Source organism: Anser anser (genome assembly GCF_964211835.1).
Source record: "Anser anser genome assembly, chromosome: 4".
Classification (NCBI taxonomy): Eukaryota; Metazoa; Chordata; class Aves; order Anseriformes; family Anatidae; genus Anser; species Anser anser.
Window position 1 is genome coordinate 34,608,080 of NC_139724.1, and position 24,235 is coordinate 34,632,314.

At 37.2% G+C, this 24,235-nt stretch overlaps 1 protein-coding gene across 1 annotated transcript in view; it reads left to right on the top strand.

The window, feature by feature from the left end:
* Window positions 1-24,235, top strand: part of IQCM (IQ motif containing M) — a 191,858-nt gene that overhangs the window by 88,183 nt on the left and 79,440 nt on the right. Inside the window, 3 exon segments of the mRNA XM_083836382.1 lie at window positions 1,443-1,743; window positions 7,282-7,372; window positions 10,890-10,957. Coding sequence (XP_083692508.1) covers window positions 1,443-1,743; window positions 7,282-7,372; window positions 10,890-10,957 — 460 coding nt within the window.

Sequence of the window (24,235 nt, forward strand, 5' to 3'; positions counted from 1 at the left end):
GGGTACACCCAAGGCTGCTCCAGAAAGCCCACCTGTGTGTTGGTGTCGGGTCTGGATCTGTGGGTCCGTAGTGGACCATGTGCCTGAGAGGTAGTCCTCCCCCAGGGCTGGGCCTCAGGCTTATAAGGTACCATGGCTGTGGCAGAAGCACATGCATCGTCTGCTGAGTGCCCAGGAGAAAAGGGAGAACTTTGGTGTCATTCATTTTGGGAACTCGCTTGTGCGTAATTGAAGCTAGAAATTCTGGGACACTGACAGCATTGATGCATTTCTTTATGAAGATAAGAAATGTGTTCTCTGTTCTACAAAACCTCTCTCCGTTTATTTATTTATTTTTTTTCCCTGCTCATATGCTGCCCTTCTTTGGTCTGGTCCTGTGCTGTCTGTGCCAAAGGAACAGTCCTTTGCAGCCTGCAAAGGACTGCGGTCCTTTGCAGTACTGTTCCGATAGGAACTGGCTTGGTTGCAGAAGACCTTTAGGATGTTTTCACCTAGTGCTAGAGTAGTTCAGGCAAGGTGAATGCACCCCTTCTTTGTCAGGGTGGTGTTATAGTCTGTGGCAAAACAAGGTTCAGAATTTAGATGGAAGAGGAACTTTCTAAAATACTGTAATTGCTACTGAAATTCACCTCTGCTGTAATTCACCTATGAATGTGTGTTTAAAATGAATGTCTATTAAGCTTTTCTTCATTAATTTTACCTACATGAGCATTACAAAATGCACTAATATAGTGATCCTTGTTAGAACAGAGACCTGAACTGTGTTCTCTAGATAAGACAGGGATTGCTCTACTTCATATCTGTGAGCTACCAACCATGTTGTGGATGGGGTAGAATACTAAATAGCAGTAACTTGTTAAAAATATAATTACAAGTATTTGACTACATTCATCCATGGCATAATGGGGCGGCTGTATTATTACGCTGTCCTCAGGAAATTGAATTACTCTGATGATAATAAATGGAAATGACTGTTATTTAAATGGAAGACTATTTGTATAAAATAGGCCAATGGTAAGTGACCAGCTGTTAAGTAGGTGTAAAATCTAACCTCATAGTTCTGGGTCAAGGATGGATGGGTTCTTGCCAAAGATTTTCATATCACAGCGCTTAACCTGTATGTAAAGATTCTAGAGTCAGAAGAGGTTTGATGACCTGAAAACTGCAGCTCGACGTATTAATTTTCCTCTTTCATATTTTTTATTTAAGAACAAACTAATGATTTTTATTGAACAAAATCAACAATTTATCTTAAATGGAATTAAAACATAAGAAGTTAGATCTTATAGCTTCACTTCCTAAGGGAAGTATTGTCAACTTGTGGCATTTCAGAGATAACTTTTTTTCATTATTTTACATCAGAGGCTTGGAGATAATTTAGTGCAAAATAAATAATTTAAAATTATCAGTGTCTTAATAATATATATTTGCTTCATCAACAGAAATGCAATGGGTCCATGTCTTCCCAGAAACTTTCTGTGCCTTATTGCAGCTGGGGCTCAACTCAGACTCCTGTGAGTGCTTCTTCTATTTTGGAAAATGCCAACTCTTACGACAATGAAGCTTTTGGAATTGAAAGACCAAAAAGAAATTTTCAGCAAGATTCTTGGTTAGAAGAAAGGTTCTACAAGGCTCTTGAAAGACCATTTACTGTAATGTCCAACCGTGCATTTCCTGAGAAAGCTGTCAAACGTTGTAAGGCTTGTATCTACCTGTCTCCACAGTACGCTGTGGAGCAAGAAGGTGAGAAGTCTTTCCTTTCACATGTAATTTTTAAAACAGGAGGAAATTCAGCACTTCACTGTTTGCCCGCTGTTGCTTCTTTTGTCATGAGTCCACATTCTTATGTGATTTAGCATAGGTATTTTTCTATGTTAGTTAATAGATGTATGCAGATGATGAGCGTCCTTATAATCTTCTCAAAGTGTGAGCATAGTATAACCTGGTTTATAAGTAATACACACCAAAAAAAGTGCATAGTGAAAAAAATCTTGAGCAGACCTCAATCGTGGAGATGATTTTTTTTCCTCACCAAAACAAACAAACAAAAACCAAAACTTTTTCTGCAGAAAGCAGGTGATTTAGAGATAAAATATTATAACTGCCAGTTTCTGTCAAAATAGTATATTTTCAGCCAATATTTTTATATGTATTTTCTTATATTTTTATATATCTTTATTTCTATTGAATATGACCCTTATCTGTTTTGTCACAGTGACTCTCCGAGTCACTCCTATGTTGAAGAATATGGAGCAAGATGTCATGTGAATCGTGTGTCTGTCCTGTAACATTTATGTGATGTCATATGAATGGTTCTGGTTTGGGCTTACTTTATTTAATTCTGTGATGTGGAAGGGAATGTCACTTTTTGAAGTTAGAGAATTTTTTTTCACTGCAGACCCTAAGCTCTTTCAGGAGCGGACAGATTCTCCACACATCTCTGCATTCGTTTCTGTTTTGAAAGTCTGTGTGTTCCAGGGCCATCTATTGAAGAAGAAAACCACTATAATAAAGGGAATCTGTAGAAATATTTCCAGCATTTTCAGATCTAGCCAGCTGAGAAGTTTAAAAACTGCCGCTGGTTCTACTTGAGCTAAAATAAAACTCATATAGGGCTATAAAGGGCTGTTCTGAAGGAGAGTATCTGTACATCTGATTTTTCCTTTTATGTAGAGCAAATGTTCAAGCTATTCACCACTGAGGAAACTGTTTGCTTTTTGGCAAAAATGCCTTCAAGTTTTACTCCTTTGGCCTTGTCAAGTATTTATTTAGAGATAAAAGGGATGAAACCACTAAATACTGCAAGATATAAACCAAATCCAGCTTCCTGTCATCTGTAACCTTTAGACTTTTATCTGTATTCTGTACAGGTGGCCTAAGTTCCACAATACAATGCAATCTGGCAAGTTCTGAGGGAAAAAAAAAAAAAGATCTTCTTTTCATCGTGATAAAAATGTTGAGAAAGTCTACCTGGCAGTGCTGAAGCCCTAGACTGTTTTTACATTCAGATTTGTTGTTTACTGCTTTTTTTTCTGTCAAGATAGAATGTACCTACCTTTGGCAGATTACACCTCATTTTGAGTACTCTGAATCAAACAGTTTCTCCATAAATATCTGTCTAGATATTTAGATAGATAACTGAAACTAAATTTATTTACTTCAATTTGGATATTTAAACATTTTAGAGTCAAACCACAAATAATAAGGAAAAGGGGAAGAGACTGCTACTTTGATATGTAGGTGAATATGTAAGTGAATGCTTTGTAAAAAGGTGACATGGTACGTGCACTGACTCATTTCATTAGCTTAAGTGGAAGTCCAGCAAAGAGATGTTGATGAATACTTGTTATTGAATTGAAGTGTGCGTGGTTAACTAGTTCTCTCGAGGCATGAGAGGAAATAAGAGTGTTTCTGCACAGAAAAGGTGGTCTAGGGCAGAGTTGTTTCTAAAAGGCGAATCTCTGAACAACAAAGGGAAGAAAAGAGTCTGAAATTTCTGTGTTCATGAACACATACTTCCAGTTCTGATACCCTGTTCCTTGACTTAGTAACACAAACATAGCTTAAATTATCTCCTTTACCGTGTGTCTTTTTGTACTGGTAGAATTGCAGAATGGGCAGTATCAGCTCTTCTCTGCCTCAGTTAGAATTCTGTTTCTTTAGTAGATAATGGGCCAGCCAGCTGAGAGATTTCAGTCTCACGCCTGAAGAGTGCCTTGTGAAACCATGAATTATAATTGCCTAAGTGAGAAGAGTTATTGGATTGCATCTCTTCCAATATTTTCTTAATTTGGGAGCTGTTTGTTTCTGGAATACAAGGACAGGATAGATACAAACAGGATAGCGTGACCATAACTGTACTAGCACACTGTGGTAAACTTTCATGTGCAGCATGAAAACCCTGTTTCCACATGTAGGGGTAGTCTTGAGCTGCTACTGAAGTGAACTCACAAAAGGTTCAGGGACTTCTAACATAAGACATCCTGAGTGTATTTGCTTGCCTAAGTGACTATTTCAGAAGTTTTGGTGCAATTATTAATCAGAGAAGGACTGGCACAGAATGTGTGAGTAGTCCCATTTTTTTTGCTCTGTTTATAAAACTGCCCAAATTCCATTAAATGAACTTTTCCCTTAAATAATCAGTCTCATAACTTACAGTAACCTTCAGCACTCACCTTTTTTATATACTTGTGAAATTGGATCTGCTGAGCCTTCCATGATATAATCAGAAATATATAATGCATTAGCATTGTACTTGTTTAACTGCATAAGTACAGGCAAGCAGATTTATTCATTTCAATTCTTGGTATCTGCAGTCTTTCAGAGTGCTCTCCTCCCCATTAAGTATTTCTAAAGACACTGTTGTTTTTTCCTAAATGTAAGTGGCAGAGAAAACTGTCCCAGGCATGTAATTTCAGTAGTATCTTCTTCCCTTATGACTCATAACTGCTGAAATGAACACAACTTGGGATCTGCTCAGGAACTTCAGTACCTCTTTAATGTTTTCAAATAGTAACATCTGTGCATGTTTGTGACTTCATGCTTTGCCTTAGAGTTAGTCTTAGCCAATGTTTCTGGCTGTTAAATGGTCGTACTTTTAGAAGGTAAGGTCCCTGTGCATTTTAAGTAAGAGAGTTATCATTGTTGAATATTTCATTGAGCAGAACAGCAGCACTGCTGCAAAATCAGGCCAACTTTTACCAAAACCTTGCAGATTTGTTTAGAACTTGCACCATGTATTCTGAAATAACTTTTTTTTTCCAAGTTTTTTTTTTTCCCACTTTCTTCCTTTATTTAGAGACATTAATGACTCTGGTTTTGAACACCTCTGGGTCTTGCAGATCCACCTATTTCAGTCTGCCATCACCCAGAATGGCTGGCTGAGGGTAGAAGAAAGACAGAGGTGAAGAAAAAGGTTGGCTCGAAATTAGGTAGTGAGAAAGAGATAGCGGATTCAGTGAATGATAGTGACCTAAAATACTTCTTGTTTAGGAGATGGCTGGGAGGGAATCTCTGTCAGAGGAAGCCTACAACCATTCTTGCTTGTTTTTATGCAACTGTATATTAGTATAGAGGCAATATAAAAGAAATATATTAAAGGCCAATTACACATAGTCTTTATGGAACTTTTGTCATCGCCTGCCACTGTATCCTGTGCATTAGTATCAGCATGGTTGATCTTTCAACAAACAATACAATGAAGAAATTTTCAGACATGAAAACTGCAGACATGAATCTGCAGTCTGGCAGGACTGCTGGTTTTGGTATTCTAGACAAAGGGCAATTATACTGCATCAGTTTCTGGAATCCTATCAAGGTAATTATCTGTGTCTGACTGTACTCCATCACAATCTTGCTCTACATCTTTATATAGTGTATTCAAAGTTTTGTGGCATCTAGGTATAGCAAATAAATGAGCTATCTTTCAAAGCTCAAAGTGCTAATAAAACTGTGAAGTATGAAATGAAAGTGCCAAAACGTGAGAAAGATGTTGCAAACTTGCATGCAAAGAGGAAAGACTATATCAGCTGGAAAAGCCATTAGATTAACACTAATATTAAGTCTTATAAAAGATGTGTACCTGGCATTCAGAACAGTAGCACTGCATGCTAGGCAAGTTGAAAAATGTGCCGTAAAGCTTTTTTGTGTACTTGATGATACATAAAGAAATCTTGAAAGCTTTATGCCAAAGAGAGTTTTTCTGCTTGGGTTCTACATTTGAAATTCATATTTTCCATGGAAAATTCTCTGTTGATTGAGGAGCTAATGATATGTTAATAATCAGAAGATCAAAGAGACTGAAAGTTGTACAACTCAGAGGAGGTGGGGTTTAGGGTCATTCTAAGACAAACATTACAGTGTTTGTAAAAATGCATAAAGTTATTGAACACAAAACTAGGGAAATACAGAGAAGTCCAGAAATGTGGAGCCCACCTAAGCCCCCCTGTGGATTATGTGAATTTACTTACAGCGTTGAAAGTGAAAAAAAATGTTATACCTGTCTTAAATCAACGTATACACATTGTAAATGCAAGAGAAGAATGGTCTCTGAAATCAAAGTGATATATTATGAAGTACAAAATATCAGGGGGGACTTATACTTCTAACTAGGTACATATCAAGATACCAGCACTGTTCCTAGGGGTTTGGCACTCCACCTACTGGAGATCCATCGTTTGGTGGTAATTTTTTCTGTCTGATACTTGAGTGTGGGAAGACTGCACGGGCATGTTGCCAGGCTAACAGGAGCGAGCTGTTACTGGGTGGAAATTGCATGTACTGCACTGCATCTGCTGCAATGAATTGAGAGGAGCTCACAGGATCAGTTGGAGTTGACTGATTTCTGGACTAGTCTGATTTTTTCTGCCTGTATTTTTTATTTTCAAATTACAGCTCATGCTTGTCATATTCCAGTTTGCTTTTTTGGAATTAAGGGACCTAATTTATTTCTTTCACGTGTGTTGTATCCCTCTGAAAAGTATGGATGTTTGCAAGAGAGAGACTTAAATAATGATCCATTTGCCAGTGTGTTGTACTGGTCTGGTGGGGCTTGGAGGAATGAACATTCTCAGTTCTACTTTGCCCGTAATGCACTCTGTTATGATTACATGGGTACTAAAAGAAACAGTTTCCAAATTCCTCTGCTTTTGAGGGAACACAGTACAAAATGGAAAGCAGCACACAAAAAATATAATTAAAAAAGAAATAGAATATGTTAATTTGGGGAAGTAAATACTGAGGGAACAATTTTACTTTTTTAAGGAAAACTTGTGGAGGGAGAGGACAAGTGAGGGAAAAGGAAATGGTACTTATATAGTGTATGTATTTGAAGTCTATTGAATGTTTTTGCTATCTTTGGCTCTTCTAAAACAATTGCTCTATGTGTACATTCCTAAAAAGATCTTTTTAAAAGCAATTTTTGTGCTTAAAAGTGTTTTAGTTTTCACCATGGTTGTGAATATAAAACAGAGCTGTGTGGAGTGTGTGGTCCACTTGCATAATGGTTTGGAGTCCAAAATTAATTGCAGAGTGACATTGGAGAGAATGTCTGTTTGCAGTATGTGCATATGTTTGTAGTTTCCCTGAGAAATTTCTCGTACTCTTCTTTACTGTAAAAAAAAAAAAAAAAAAAAAAAAAGAAAAAAAAACACACACAAAAACAACAATAACAAAAATGTAATGACTTGGTGTCTCTGTTGGCTTTCTTGGGCTGGCTGTGCTTATACATATACAAATGAATATATACTAAATCTTTTTTAATATTACTTACCTTTTTCATAGAGAGAATAAGTATAACTGAGTTGTTATCTGGGATTGACACAGTAAGTAGAGCTCTGAAGAATGAGAAAAAGGAGAAATTTTCATCTCTCAGGTAAGACATGGGAGAGGTAAGCTATTACTTGCTTTCCTTCTCAAAGGCAAATAAAGAAGTTCACGTTCTCTTTTTACAGGCTCTATGTTATACTTTCTGTAAATTTCATACTGCAAATTCTTTGAGAAATTACAGAAATTTTTGTTCTGTAGGTTCCAGGAAAAATGTTCTGTAGTTTTGTTTGATTTCTTGTTTATTTTTATGGAGTTCTGTAGTGCCTCTTGAATAGATAGATCAGTCCCAAGATCTCACTGAAAAATGCAGGAGAAGCTATTCTTCTGATGATATACTTGAAAGGGTTGTGCAGCATTGGAATAAGCTGCCCTGAGATGCGGTTAGGTCACCATCCCTGGAGGTCTTAAAAAAATGTGTAGATGTAGAACTTAGTAGCATGGTTTAGTGGTGGTCTTGTTAGTGTTGGACTAGTTGATCATAGAGGTCTTTTCCAACCTGAATGATTCTGGCCCAGTACATGAATGGTGACGGAATGGTGATCTTTTTTACCGCAGGCCCAGTTCTACTCCTCAGTGTGAACATTTCATTCTGTTCTGATCAGCACAGCCTAATCGTTCCATGGCACATTTCTCCCTTGTGGCAGTACCACCTCTTGTGAACAGACACAGACCTGGGCTGTGCAGCTCCTAACTAAGTGTTTACTCATGGCTGCAGCCCATGTGTGTGAACACATGCCCATGCGCTAACATGAGTAATGGAGCACACTCTTAGTACGCTACGGATATTTATTTGCCATCTTGGAAGATACTTTGCAAGCTAAATCTTCCCAAAAGTTGCTTTATGCTTTTGGTAGTTTTGAAGATTCCTCAAACATCCTTATTATCATTTCAAACACCTTTCTAATAATAATACCTGAAAACTGTTGACAATACCTTCCTTTTATCATCTGAATCCTAGCACTTTAAGGAACACTCTTGGTGGAAGATTTTCAATTTCAATTTGAGATTGAAATATTGGTAGGAGAATATAGAGATCTAACTGTGTAGTCTTACAGACTTATTTTATCTATTTCACAGGTTAATTATATTTGCCTTGGAATGAGCACAATGAGTATGGCTGCTCACAGGAAACATTTCAGCTGTATCAGTGAGCTTTGGCTGCTTGTTTCCACGTATCCTCAAAGGGAGACAAAATTGCAGTTTATGAAACACTTTTCATTTGCTCCTGCTTCCCAAAAGAACAAACCTTAATATAATTACTAATTTTTTTATGTGATGATTTTGCAGGGTTTCCACTACTTAGTATCCCCTTTGCTCCCCCCACTTTTTGTGTGCATGTGGATAGAAAGGAGAAGCGGAATCATAAAACATAAAACAAAAAAGGCCACTAGAAAGCAGAAAAAGCAGGGGAAGGATGGTCATGAGCAAATGGATGTTGTATTGAGGTCTATAATCCTGAATATTTTTGAGTACTTTGAGTTTACTGGCATCTTTGTGACAACAGATTGCAGACAACCCTGCTTTATTGGAAATTTGTCTGTATGCCTGTTGCATTCTCCTATTCTTGTGGTTGTATTTGCACCTTCTAATGTGTTTTCTAAGTGAAAATAGTAACATTACCTAGATACTTGAAGGGCACACATTGCAATTGTATATATTTGTTTATTTAAGTGTAGAGACCTGCCTGGAAATAAAACTGGTACTGTCCCACCTTAATAAGTAGTGCATGAACATGAACCCTTAACTTAAAATTGATGGAAAATCTTGTTTGGAATTTCTCTTTTGCCTTCTCTTACATAAGGCTCTTATGATTCTTCAGAATATCAGGAAAGCTCATTTAGTCTCCCAAAGTCCTTGTGAATTTATTTATGGTTCCAGTGGTGGCACTCCCAAGAAAATTAAATTATAGCTGTACTTCTGATTTCATCTTGTATTACTTTCAGTGTAATCTCTTTTCAGCCTGAGTATCTCAAGTAACCACCTTTTCCTTCATACTTAAAATTCAGAAACAATTTAAGATCAGCTTGCTGATCACTCCTGGAGTGTATTATAAAGGAACATGAAAGTTTTAAAACTAAGGTGTATAATCTGGATTTTATTTTTGGAAAGTGTAACGTAGCTCAGTGATAAAGCAGAATTAGGTGCTATGCTTCTGAATGATAACGGTTTCCTTGGTGGCTGTTACAAGATATTGGGATAAGCAAAAGGGTAAGTACCTTTAACACTGATGAAATCTTACAAACCTCAAGATGTAGCTTTTTTTATATATTGGATCCTATATCTTGATATTATGAACATGAATTTGGCTATTAAATAAATAAAAATAAAAATACAATTTTGTATGATAGCATGCCTAAATACCAAACTCAATTGCATACATGAGTTGTGATAGTGATTTTCTTTCCATGAGTTTCCTATTCATCTTTCACAAATACCTGGATCCTTGGTTGCACAGCAGGTCTGGAAAAAACATGCTCAAGTTTTAAAAACACTCGGTGTTGCTATCATCTGTGGCAGTTCCTAATAGGCTCATTTGCGAGCCAGAGCTGAAAATGAGATGTGTTTATCCCATGGAGGCTCCTGTGGTTGTTTGTAATTTCACAACAGTTCTAGAAACTGGCCATGGGAACAAACTTGCTTCCCAGTGTGAGCAAGTTTTCTGTGCCCAGCATTATGCAAAACTAACTATAGTTAAGCAGCTAGGTTAAAACATTTTAGAGAAACATATTTATGTTAGCATATTTATATATTTAATGGAGCCCAAAAGCACAATCTCCCTGACTAAATAAAAATTCAGCGAACAGGTGAATTGTTCTCATGAACACTGAGTAGTTTTCAGTAATTGATTTTTCTGGTAGAATATACTTTTTATTTCTGAAATTATTCACTGTGACAGCTACATACAACATTATTTTAATGGTAAGATAAATGAAACATCTGGAACTGACGGAATTATTCTGCAGAGCAGCCCGTGAACAGATGAGCAGACAGATTGGCATGACTATGAAGAGGCAGAGGCCAGAGGAGCCTGCTCCCACCCATTGAAAAGAGAAGGAAGCTTCACAGAAGTCATTCTTGTCTCACTGATGCCTGTTAAAGTAACAGCTACAGTGTATATGTAGGCAATGCTGCTTGCCCAGACTTTACCAATACAGATAAATTTGTGTTTTCCAGTTCTACTGTAGAAAATATTTGTTTACTTTCATTCTTTGACTTTCATAGTCACAATACCGAGTGACAGCTAATTGCAATCACAATGACAGAAGTCAGTCTGTGAAGAACTAGAATGAAGCTATCTATTTATTTTCTATTATCACAAAGCAGTTTTTAGATAATAATGACTTTTAAGCACATCTTAAAAGGACAGCTATTTTGGAAATTGAAGACTCTTCAATTAGCAGGTTCCCAACCCAAAACCTACTGTTTGTTCAAATGGTTCACTTAGACTTTTAAGTGTTTAAAAACATATTTCAGAGTGATATTTTACACAATATGAAAGTTTAGTTTGTAATGTGATCTTCTAGAAATAGAGACCAGATTATTATTTTATTTTTTTAAAGCAGATCCTTGGATTCACCGAGTGCTTCTCCTAGACCATGCGATATTCCTGGGTTTCAGATCACACACAAAGGTAAAGAGGCATAAATTCCATTGTGGTGCAGAGAGTAGATAATCTATATATATTAGGAGTATTAGGAAAAAAAAATTACCTTTTAGGTTGGTTGTTTTCTTTGTTTCTGAGAGAGGTATTTTCAAAGAACAATCCTCATGATGAGTATTTTCTAATGTTCTGCAAAACCTGAAAATGTTTAAAACAATGATGTTAGACCAATTTAGATTTTTTTTTTTTGTAAATTTCAGGTTTTATTTGTAAATCCAAGTACCTCAGGGACAATACTCTGTATTTATCTCCTAACCCTTTCCCAGTGAACAGGGTTTACTACTTTACACGAAACCTTTGTGCTCTAGCCTTCAAAGCCAAAGTGAAAGATGTCTTACTGTGTTTTGCTGTGTGCCATTACCCATATTTCTTTGTACACATGAGCATGTACTAAGAACTTGTCTGACTGACTGTACTGCTATGAAGTCCCATTCTTGAGCAATTCTGGCATGAGTCAACTCTCTTCTAAACCTCACTTGGATACTCAGATATCTTATCACTGTCAATCCAAACAGTCAAATGGCCTGGCCACAGTCTGCCCCCCAGGGACATAGATACTGGCCTGAAATCTTGACTGATGTTGTGCTGGGTCTATCTGGGATGGAGTTAACTTTCCCTGCAGCAGCCCACACAGTGCTGTGCTCTGCACTCGTAGATGTTTTTTCCAGTGTATGGCATGTGGCACTAGTTCTGCTCTGTGATCCTGAAGCCTAATATGTTTCTGTCTGCTTCAGCCTTGGTTCTTTATCTTGACTTTTGGATCCTTGTCCTTCCATCCTACCGTCTGTCCCAGCTGTTTCTTGCCGCCAAACAGCCTGCCTAATAATACCGCGGCAGCCTTCTTTGTTTGGCATCCCCACTTTGCAGGATCGATCTTTTGACCCTCATCTGGGTCTTGCCTTTGCCACTGACTGCTTGAATCCTGACTTTTGCTTTTATTAGCTTGTCACTGGCCTGAGCTGCTGTAGTAGAAGGGCCAGTTGAAAGACTGAACTATTCCTCCATGCAAACTCACTAAAAATAATGTGATAGCAAGAGATTTGCAGTTAAAGTTCCTGATGCAAAATTGTAGACCATTGATTGCAAAATTGCAATACTTTTGAGACCTAAGAAACTTCATCAGTTTCATCTCTTTCAAAGGGCACTGAGAAACAGGTTAAAAGATTTGACTTGTGAAAATAAGACACTCATCTGACCTGAATTTTCCTTGATAAACAGAAACAATAACAAAAATGCGTTTGCCATAAACGCCTCTTAGTGCTTTCACAGACTTAACTGGGCTCTGAATCATATTAGTCACTAAACATTTTCTTAATCTACTGCACTTAAAAGTCCCCAGGCAGTCTGTTGCTAGCAGCAAAATGATCTATCTGCTCTGATCTTCCCCTTTTCTCTGCACTCTAGAGACTTGGTATAAGGAAATGCAAGGCTGTGATAAAAACAATAGATTCTGAAACAATCAAGTATTGAGAATGAGTTAACATCCATGCCTTCTGTTTAGGGCTTTTACACATTTCAAAATCTAAATTTTCATGCAAGCAGACAAAAAAGAGATGATTTAAGGTACTATCAATAGGATACTGCTGTCTCAATAAACAGGGATGTTTAGAGTATATCCACAATGTGTTTTACCAATATTGTTAAAAATGGCAAAGAAAGGCGCTGAAAAGCTTTAGCTGTTTGCTCTTTAGGATTAAATTGCAGTATGGCCACTTGTCTTAAACTCACTCAGCAGCAACCTATGGTTGTCCACCTCCCCAGGTCAGATCAGGAAGAGAGTAGCTCTCAATTACGGTTTGTGTTTTGCTCCTCCCTCTATTACAAGAAGGAAGCAATCTGTTACTGTCTATTCAGCACAGGATTACTTTTCCATCCTAGCTGGCCCAGATCTGCTGGCCGGCAAGACTGGATATCCTGCTCCAACCATTCATGCTGTGCACGTCTACTCTCTGATGAAGAGTAGAAAACTTTATGGTATCAGTGAGAGAGATGAAATGCTACTCAGTGCAACATAAGAATGTGAGACAATCTTGCAAAAAATTCTGGCTGTGCTTTTGAAAGGACACAGTTGTTTTTACTTTCAGATATTGTCATATTTGGTTCTTTGAACTGATATATGTGAGCAAGCCCTAGATGTGTGCAAAATCATTGATTTCGCTATGCGAATGCTTGCAGATTAGATTGCAGTGCAGGGGTCATGAATGAAAAGAGAGAGAAACATAATCTAACAGCATATTTTAAAACAAAATAGCTGATTATTTTATTGGTATTATTTGTAGATTTATTCTATTGGTAGTGAAAGTTGAGGCTGAGCATCAGCTCAGCTATGTGATGAAGTTTGTTGCACATCTTTATAAGACAGCCCCATAATTATACCCTTGCAATATCTGCCAAAATAGTGATTTCAAATAATATATTTTAAAACTCTATTTAATGTTTTCTAATATTTTTATTGCATACATTTTTAAAAATATTTTTGTTTGGTTTTGTTTACTAAAAGAACACAAACTGCAAGTTAACACCCTTCTTGAGCTAAAAGTGCTTCTTTCCTTAGGTTTAGTGGATTTTGTCATGAAGAACTAGGAACTGATAAATAGTGATGGAAATGGCTAGGAATATAAAAAATATATATTTTTTTCTAATAATTTATTCAGTGATTAGTGCCAATATTCTTCAAACCACATTCAAGCAACTGTCAGACTATCTGAATACCTAAGTCTTCAGTAAAAAACAGTAAATTATTTGATGAAAAATGTCAGGATTCATTCTAAAATGTTTTAAGCAAATGGCATTAGTCCAGCTGTCTTGTAAAGTAAGAGGGCCAGAGCTTTTTCCGTATCTTCTGGGAACAAAAATTGACTAATTTTGTAAATGTTTGTACAGATTTGGTCATATTCCTCTGCGTCTGAGCTGCATATTAAATTGTGAATATAATCATTCGTCTTGTAGAAGAGGCTGATACATTGTTAAGAAAGCTAAATAATTCATTCAATTAAAAATATGAGAAAGAGCTTGAAGACTATAGACAAATATCAGTTCTTGTACATTACCATGTTTGTGTGTATATCACTACATAAAAACACACTTGAACTCCTGACATCTATTGATCCACTTTGCTTACAGATACAGCTTATATGTGTAGTACAGAATTAATATAATCCATTTATTTGTTAATGCCAAATAAGTATCAGCCTACCTTTTTTCAAATAATAAGAAGAGTAATGGTCACTGATGACCTCTGAGCTTATTGATATAGCTCCTTACACTATTTCCATGACCCTGTTAGGGTTCATACTGCCGTCTTGCATGACAGAGAGGCGACATATTTATGTCATTATTTCTTGGTGGCAGTCTTACTCCAGGACTCTGGAGAGATATTCCACAAGCAGAGACAAGGGGAGAGGAATAGAAGTGCTTCTTTTGCTGTCCTCTACCCAACATTGCTAAATAAAGTTCATATAAGTGATAGGTTACAGGGGAACTAGATGGGATTAGGGCCATGTAAACTGCGAAGTAGCCTGATTCTTTTCTTTTGGAGGTCCACTTTGACCTGCAAGAGCCTAAGCAGCTTGCAGGTTGGCCTGTAGTCTGTTTTTCGTTCCTCCTTCTCTCAGCAAAAGTCTGAATTTTTTGAACAGAACTCTGATACTGTCTTCTCTTTTTCTGCTATAAGTTATTCCTCATATATAGATGGTTGAATGCAGAATATTTCTCTTTCAGTGAGCTAGATAGTTAAAGGCTGAGTTAAATCAAGGGTCTAGCTTATCTCCATCAGCCAAAAACAATCCAAGCCAAAGGAACTGATGACAAATATGTGAAAAATCAAACATATTTGATGATAAGGAAATAATGCCAGAAACCTTGCACTGACTTGGTTCATCCTTATTCATGAACAGAGATGAGTCACAATCAAGCATTGGCTTGAACTTAGTTCAGCTTTTTCATTCTGTTGCCCACCTCTATTTCTGTCTTATGGAATAATGATTTTCTAGAAGAATACAAGGAGGAAAGTTGGAATTCAGCTTTTGTCTAGGGGTTGTTTTCTTTGTTTGGTTGGTTGGTTGGTTTTGATTTTGTTGTTGTTGATTTGTTTTTAAGATGCATATGCTCAACAAAGAGAACTTCAAATTCAATAGTTGAAGTTTCTTTTAAGTAGCTGTAAACGGGGCATTGTAATGGAAAAGTGTTGACTGATTTTGATGGGAAGGGCTGGTAACAACATTCATTTTGCCCATTTTTGCAAAACCATGGCTAAAGAAAGACTCGCTGAACATATTAGCAGCACTCTTAGTAATGTGTGAGGTGTTTCAAGACAGCCGGTTAGTTTATACTTAGAAAATGTAATGCTGTGATTGGAACACATGCAAGACCACCTAGTTTTTATGGTTGGACTTGCTCAATAAAGTAATACTGCAGTCTCTATAGCGGTTCATCCTGGATAACAAAGCCTGGTTCAGGTCCTTGACCTTTCTTCTACTGAGTTAAAATAGTGTACTTCTTCCAAGTCACTGTTCATGTATATAGCTGGTAGTCGATAGAAAAAAGAATCTCAGAAGCCATATATATCTAAATTTTTGCCAAACCTATATTTTCCACAAATAGATCCTCTATGAAAAAACACATTAACATTAGCACTTCTGAATGCACTGTTGAAAAATATCTTTTACAGGGAAAGTCATTTTTTCTCTTCTGGCTTAACAGATGACACTAATAAGAAATCTGCTTTCTGAATAAAAGACTTGGTGCAATAAAGGCCAGAAGCTGAAAGGCCAAGTGTTGGATGGTACTGCATTATCTATGACAGCTGAACAGTTTTGAAAATCTGATCTTTAGAGCTGAAGGACTGCCAAAAGATGGAGGCCTTAATATGTGACTTGGGCTCACTTCTACACAGGATTTGTTGCAGAATCATACTGCATCCAAAGTTCACTCATTGTGAAAATATCTTAACCCTCTTTTTCCCCTTTAAAGGGACACTGGCTAGTTGCTGGGCTTCCGCAGCAGCATAAGTCTAGCTCTAATTCTCTTGTGTCACCATTTTAGGTAATCTATAGTCAGTCACACCTAGGTAGAATGGAAAAAAAAATCATTTTTCCAAGGCTGGGGTTCAATTTGAGTCCTCAATATAAATGGGTTTTTAAGAAACAATCAAATTACTCCTGTCTGCTTCGGGCACATTTACCTAATTTTTTCTTATTGTATAAGAGAAATGACCAATTTTTCTGTCAAAAAAAAAAGAAAAAATAGTGTCAGATGAAGATATGTGATCATTTTTAGATTCCATTGTAACTGGCTTTTCAATTATGTGCTCCTAAAATGCTGGGGTTATTGGTAATTAACACTAGAACAAGTATAATTTCAAGCCATCTAGCACAATTTGTGGGTGTTATGTTTTATGATGGCTCACTTCCATCTTATAAGAGGAAATTTGGGAACCAGCTATTTTTCTTGCTTGATTCAACACAGCTAATGGTCATACATCTACCAGAAAAAAAAAAAAAAAAAAAAAACAACACTTGTTTAATAACATAAAGATACACAGCTGATGGGGCTTTTTCATGGGAAAGCATGTGAAACATTGATTCATTTAATAAAGGAGACTGTTAGCTGGAAATAAGTTTTGAAGAAAGGAAAGGAGAAAACCCACCCATAGTGCTGCAAATAAAGAGTGCATTTTCAAATAGAGCTCACATCATGAAATAAAAAGGTGAGGAGATTTCACGTTACAAGACAGAACAATTTGACCTTTATGAAAGATATTCACACGATATATTGCTCAGGCCCTTTGATGTTTTGTTGATACAATCAAAGGCTTTTACGAGCAAATTAGAGGTAGCTTGGTTTTGAGGCCTTTGAAAAAATGAGATCAGTTTGCAGCAGTGATAAAATAGTCTTCTGCTCTCCTGACCAAGGCCGTGGTTGTTTGAACTACGGTCTTTATTCTTTTCTCTTTTTCTTCTGCCCTAGAGTTATTTCTTGTATTTCTGCATTACAGCTTAATAGAAAAGCGTCGCTGATTGGAACAGAGTTTGTTTTGGGGACTACAGCTTTGTATGTATTTCTAAAGGTTTTACAGGCAATCTTTGAGTGCTGCTATATTTTTAGTAGTCCTCTCACATGCCTATTACATACAGGGCTGAACAATAGTAATTACTGCACAAATACCAAGGTCCCAAAGTAGTAGCATTCACTTCAGGGAAGAGCTGCTGTGAAAATAAGAACCCATGGCGACAAGAGAAGGGGAAGGAGGGAAGGAAGACTGCAGTTCAGAGTTTTTTTTCTGAGGGAACATAATTCATTCATGTGTATACAAGATTCTTTTCCCTGTTGTTTGCATTTTCACTGCAATAAAATAGGCCTAAGGAAGTGCCTTGTGGGCGCAAAGTGAGTTTTTTAATGGAAGGGTTTATATGACTGAGGTAAAGAATGGCCATGAAATAGGGTATCACTGGGTGGTTGGAAATGAATTGGATCTGCTACACAAAGGGATGAAGGGGGAAGATTAGCTGGTAGGATCAGGACAGGGTGTTCAACAGAAGACCTACAAGGTGTAGCAGGAGAGATCTGAAGAAGTGTGAATGAAAACACGGTATCTTTTCTGAACTGGAAGTTTTAGGGATGTCTTCCATTAATACATGACAGTACAATTTTAATGAAGGACCCCTAGGATATTAAGATGTGTGCTGGTATAACTTGTGTTTTGTTCACTGAAATTGTAAATCCAGTATTGCTTTGATGAAGGTGGGCCATCGTAGCAGCATAATATTTTCATCATTAGTAAGCACTAGTTGTATGCAATGGAAAACTCTATATTTTTTTTTTTTTGGGGGGGGGGGTGTTATAGAACTGTTACAGAACAAGAACTGCTCATTTTATTAAGGCTTTCCTTTTTTTTTTTTTTTTAAGAAATGGAAGTTTTCTTGAGAATATATCACTTTTTAAGGGTTTACTTTGTTTTTGCCAAAAAGCTTTTTTTTTTTTCTGTCACCTTCAAGTTCTAAAAAGTATTAGTGAAAAAAATAAAGAATGAGAAAAAATCACGTTTCTTTTTCTCCCAAAATGTCAAGAAGTAAAGATGATAGGACATTTGTCATTGATATTTCTCATTCTAACAATTCACATATCGTTCTTTCGTATGTTATGCACTCTAGACCTCAAACAAACTTTTCTAGACCTTTCTGTGTACATGTTATTCTGTGTACATATTCTCAAGCATCTAGAGACAGCTCCAGTGCCTGGTTCAGTAGACCAAATCATCACCAAACTCTGGAATTAGGTGGGGAAAAAAAGGTCAGTGGGCTTTGCAACACCTTTCATTTTAAACAGGATTGCTCTGTAGATCTTCATCATCCCATGGTTAACTAGTGAAGCAAAAGTCATCACACACACACAGACATATGCACAACCTCATTTCCCCCCCAAATTACAAAACCCTATTTGCAAATGCTATATGGGAATCCTAATTATAATCAGATTTCCTCTATTCAGATTGAAGACTCCATTCTTTTCCCTTGGGAGGTGTGGGTAAGCTAACAAAGCAGCTGAACTGGGTGAATAATACTCTGATATTATAGGCACTTGAAAGAAACCTCAGGATTTCTAGTGCACAGAAATAAAGCTGATGAGACCATCATATGATATAAACACTTAATATTCTCCTTAACACAAGCAGGAAATGTGACTAAATTTCAGACGTATTCTTGAATTACTCTGGTTTTCTAAGCACATTTGAAATGTGTTGCTTGTAAACAAACCTTTTCTCTGGGTTGGATAACTGGACAAACACATGCATTCTTGATTCTTCAAAGTAATTACTATTAATTCCTACTCTCATTCTTGATTCCAATGTTTAGGAAGAGTTTAAGGATAATTCCAGCATATCTTCTTCTTTTTTTTTTTGACCAAAATGTAAAATGCAGTCTGAATTGTTTATGAATTGAAATATGCTTAGAAAAAAACCAAACACATCTTTAGGTGAAAGTAAATTTATTATTACTCCAGTATGAGCCCACTCAGTTGCAATATATACCAGCTTTGCCACCAGACATTTTTATCAGAGTTTGTGTGAATCAGAGAGCACCATAATAGAAAGTTCAGTGTATTTTTATGGATGTTTATTTCGAATATTTCATGCATGCAGATGTTTTCAACATAAGCTGGCAAAAACATTTTAAATAAAATGTGCAACAATGCAACTACCTTTCCTAAACAAAACAAGGTTGTTCTGTTTGCTTGTTAAGTCAGCTTTAGCAGTTCCTAGAAATGTCATTTATTAAATGTCAGGTTAATTACTTGTAATATCAACCCTGAAAAGCAGACCTTTGTGAGTGCACTTTCAGAAGCTTTTTCTTCCTATTCACAGTCTGTCTGGTACATTTCTGGTGAGCAAATTGATGTTTTCGCAAAGATACTAAACTATTTTCTAAAGATGTATCTTTGTTTAGAGTATAGAAGGATGTTTCATGATACTTTAATGAAAAGAAATGAATATATTCTTAATTTAAATAATGAGGTTTTTAAAACCTGGCTGTGGTATGCAACTGATGAATTCTAGCAAATACCCTGTGTCTGGCAGGGACCAATACTTCTGTGGGAAGAAGGGGTTGGTTTTTTTCTACATCCTTGCCCTTGCTGCTGAACCTGACACAAAAAGTACAATTACTGCAAATTCAATAGGTATTTCTATACTGTGAATCATTACATCTTACATTGGCCACTTGGCACTGAAATTGTGTTACCAGTAGTAGCTGTGATATTAGAAAGAGTAACAGATCTGCTTTTTTTGAGGAAAAGAAGTTAGCAGAAAGAAAATAGTTTTCAGTGTTACTAGTGCTTTGTCTACAATGACACGTCAATCAGTAAAAATGAAATGAAAGCTATGAATCAGTAGGAATATAGGAAATGTACTAAGAACCTCTATACTATCTAGACTAAAAAAAATTTTGCATTAGAAAATTATTGCATTTGAATACTCTTAACAAGCTCTGAAGTAGCTTAAGTATAAATCCACAAGGGAAAATGAAGATGAGCCCTGTCATGGTGCATTAGTTAAATCTAGTTTACATAGATAACCATAAGATAAAAATGCAGCAATCCAAAGGAGCTAGCATAGGTTGAAAGTTGAAACTGGAAGTGGAAAAGGCTGAGACTTGGAGGTGAAAGAGCTTGGGAACAGAAGCAGTAATTTTTGAATTATGGTAGCTGCTGTACCTACGTGGGGGCACAGGTAGTTCCCATTCTGTGAAGTTGCATTGTCCATGTCAAAAAAAGACAAGGAAATGTAATGTATTCAAAAAAATAGACCAAAACCGGAGGCTAAGAAGTCAGACTTCAGTAATGTTTAGGCATGTAAAAATGAAGTCTGAGCCCTGAACATTTTAGGAAATCCTATCAGGTTTTGATTGTTCTATTGATCTGCCTGGAAGTTGAGTTCTTAGGTTGCTCAAAATCCAAGTAGACATCTGAGATTTTGTTTACTTATAAAGTTTGCCTCAAACAAATTATGTGTCAAGGAAAAAAGTTAATTGGCAAGATTAAGTTCAGATTAAGTTTTGAAAATAAAAATAATTTGTAACAAAGAAATCTATTAGTACAATGCATGTTTAAATATTAAAAATTTCTAATGTGATCTTGAATGTTCTTATGTTACCTGAGAATTTAAAAGATATCTTAACTTTATGTTCATTCTGGAATATCTAGTGACTTTCGTGCTGCAATGAAGTTGTATTTAGTGATTCTTGTATGTGTATGTAATCACTTACTGTATGTATACATAAATATTTATAAAACAATTACATTAATTTATATAAAATTGCATTACAATATCCTAATTCTGTTATGGTGTCAGTCACCAGAGACATATAGAAAATACTTATTTTTTGGTGTGGAAATTTATTTAAATGTAATGAACATTGTATTCTAGACAGGGATTACAATCACATATTTGGTGCTCTGATGAGCCCCAATCTTATTTGTGCTATCCTGTCAGTGTAAAAGATGTCAAAGTGGATATAAACTTCAATCTCATGCATTCTATGACTGAATTCATGGGTAAAATTGAATTAATTCTCCGGCACTAACTCATTAAACTCGTGCCCCCCGCCCCCCATTTAAATTATACATATACTTAAACTATGAACTGTTAATTCTATCATCCAGCTAATAATTGCTTGTAAGCACTACAGATTAAATCTGAGTGTCCTATTTAAAAAGACATTAGCTAGCTGTGAGTTTTCATTAACTGCCTCCACTTCCTTTCCAATGCACTTATTTCTGGATTGAAATAGTAACTGGGAAAAAGTGCTTTTGGGAGAAGCACTTTTTTAAACACTTTTTTTTTCTCATCTGTTTATTGGATCACATAGATGTATCTTTCACAGGATTCCTGTGACAACCTTTGACTTTAAAAAAGGTCTGTGGAGGTTAAAAGGGCTTGTCTGACCTTCCTGAAATGTTCTTTATGGGAAGCGACTAGATAAAAGTGCCTGAGATCAAAACGGGCCATGATCAAATTCAGAAGTGATATTAATTTGGGACCTGAGAAAGCTCAGTGTCAGAGAACTTGAGAAGGTATAAAGAACAGGAATTTATTTCTTTTTTAAACTGAATTATGACTTACTGGCCCCTGGAACTGCAAAGTGATATAAACTCATTGTTTTTTCCTCACACACGTTTTTTTTGTTGTTATTGCTTATATTTATTAAGTTCTCAGGCTGCAAGGTAGATGGTTTTGTGCATAACGGAAAAGCACTTTGCTGAACGGTGGGAAAAAACAATCTAGCAGAGAGCTCCAGCCCGTTCCAGTCTCTGAATGTCTCTGCATCAGGATATTTGCCTGCAGTCATTACACAACTCCTTTATCTTTCTTACCTAGTTATATCAGGCATTCTTCATGTATGACTTCATTTGGTAGACGAGGGATTAATGCAAAGAGAGGCAATAGACAACATTCTATTGTATTTCCTAACTGATCAGGGTTTCTAGAAGTAGCTCAAATAACTGAATTTTGCAGTGGATTCCCTGAATTAGGCATTCATAGAGGGAGTTAGAAGCTGTAAAATCCATCCCATTAAACAAAAACCTGCTTAACCAAATATATAAAAGGTTGAAAAGAAAGATGTATCTTTAAATCCTGTTCTCTCTTACAAGTAGAGGCTTAACATCATTTAGCTGTATGTTTTCTAACATTATGCTGTGCCCGCTCTATCAAATACAGAGCTGAATTTGCAGTGTTTTTTAAAATGTAGTCTAAGAGGTCACTCAGTCCTAAATAACTTAGTAGTTAGAAAACTCATCTTTCCTGGGAGTAGCTGGGAGACTAGCTTCAGTTCCCTGCAGAAATTCAATCAATGTTAGAGAGAAGGCTGGATCTGGCTGGCAGTGATGGTAGCTCCTAGGTTGGTGGAAGAGGTTACAGTAAGTATCTGACAGGAAAACAGATGAGCATGACCTGAGTCTTAACCATTGTATCACACCTATTTTTTGATGTAGTTGTCATTCCCTAGTGCTTTTGATCTTTTTTCATCAGTAAATCCATAACAGAATTACACAATTTCTGTTGGTTTTGGATAGAGGGCCAAGCTCTCGTGCTCTCATGTGCTATTACATGTAAACGTTGTGACCAGTAGAACAGAAGTAAGCATATTGTTTTGTTAAGGGCTAATATAAACAGTGTGCAGTCCTGGACATGGCATTCCAAAAAAACATGGCAGAAACAGAACGGTCCTTTTACTGTCCAAGGCCTGGACAGAATTGATCTGGAAATAGCTTCAGAAAAGGGGACTGTACTACAGAAAGGGGACAGCTAAACAGGTACATCTCTCTCAGGCATGCTGAGTAGTAAAGAAAAGATGGATCAGGAAATTCCATCTTCGTATGCTCCCTTCTTCCTAACAGAAAAAATGAAAGGGATTTTTAAAAATAAAAACTAAAAAAAAAAACAAAAAAAACCATACTTTTCACAAAACTGCAATTACTTTTTGAGCTTTTTTCTTCATGAAATTTTGATAGCAAAATGTAAACCAGCAAGAATAACTAGAGTCATTATTGATGATAACACTAAAATGTGCTAGTGACATTAAACTTCATGACTAAAGAGTTCGGCCAATCTAGAGAGAAGGGGGGGCTCTGCTGATTGCAAATGTCTCTGTACCTGTTAACAGCGTTTTCTCAGAAGCGATGAGTGTGTGCTATTTTTGGAGAATGAATTGTAGACAAGAAAGACCATTGATCACTTCCAATATCACAGAATCACAGAATCGTCTAGGTTGGAAGAGACCTCCAAGATCATCTAGTCCAACCTCTGCCCTAACACTAACAAGTCCTCCACTAAACCATATCACTAAGGGCTACATCTAAACATCTTTTAAAGACCTCCAGGGATGGCGACTCAACCACCTCCCTGGGCAGCCCATTCAAGGCCTAACAACCCTTTCGGTAAAGAAGTTCTTCCTAACATCCAACCTAAACCTCCCCGGCGCAACTTTAGCCCATTCCCCCTCGTCCTGTTACCAGGCACGTGGGAGAATAGACCAACCCCCACCTCTCTACAGCCTCCTTTAAGGTACCTATAGAGAGCGATGAGGTCTCCCCTGAGCCTCCTCTTCTCCAGGCTAAACAACCCCAGCTCCCTCAGCCGCTCCTCGTAAGACTTGTTCTCCAGACCCCTCACCAGCTTCGTTGCCCTTCTCTGGACTCTCTCAAGCACCTCCATGTCCTTCTTGTAGCGAGGGGCCCAAAACTGAACACAGTACTCAAGGTGCGGCCTCACCAGAGCCGAGTACAGGGGGACAATCACCTCCTTAGACCTGCTGGCCACACTGCTTCTTATGCAAGCGCGGATGCTGTTGGCCTTCTTGGCCACCTGAGCACACTGCTGGCTCATATTCAGCCGACTATCAACCAGTACTCCCAGGTCCTTCTCCACCAGGCAGCTTTCCAGCCACTTATCTCCCAGCCTGTAGCGCTGCTTGGGGTTGTTACGCCCCAGATGCAGGACCCGGCACTTGGCCTTGTTGAACTTCATGCAGTTGACCTCAGCCCATCGGTCCAGCCTATCCAGATGCTCCTGCAGAGCCTTCCTTCCCTCGAGCAGATCGACACACGCACCTAACTTGGTGTCATCTGCAAACTTACTGAGGGTGCACTTGATCCCCTCATCCAGGTCATCGATAAAGATATTAAAGAGGACCGGCCCCAGCACTGAGCCCTGGGGGACTCCACTAGTAACTGGCCTCCAACTGGATTTGA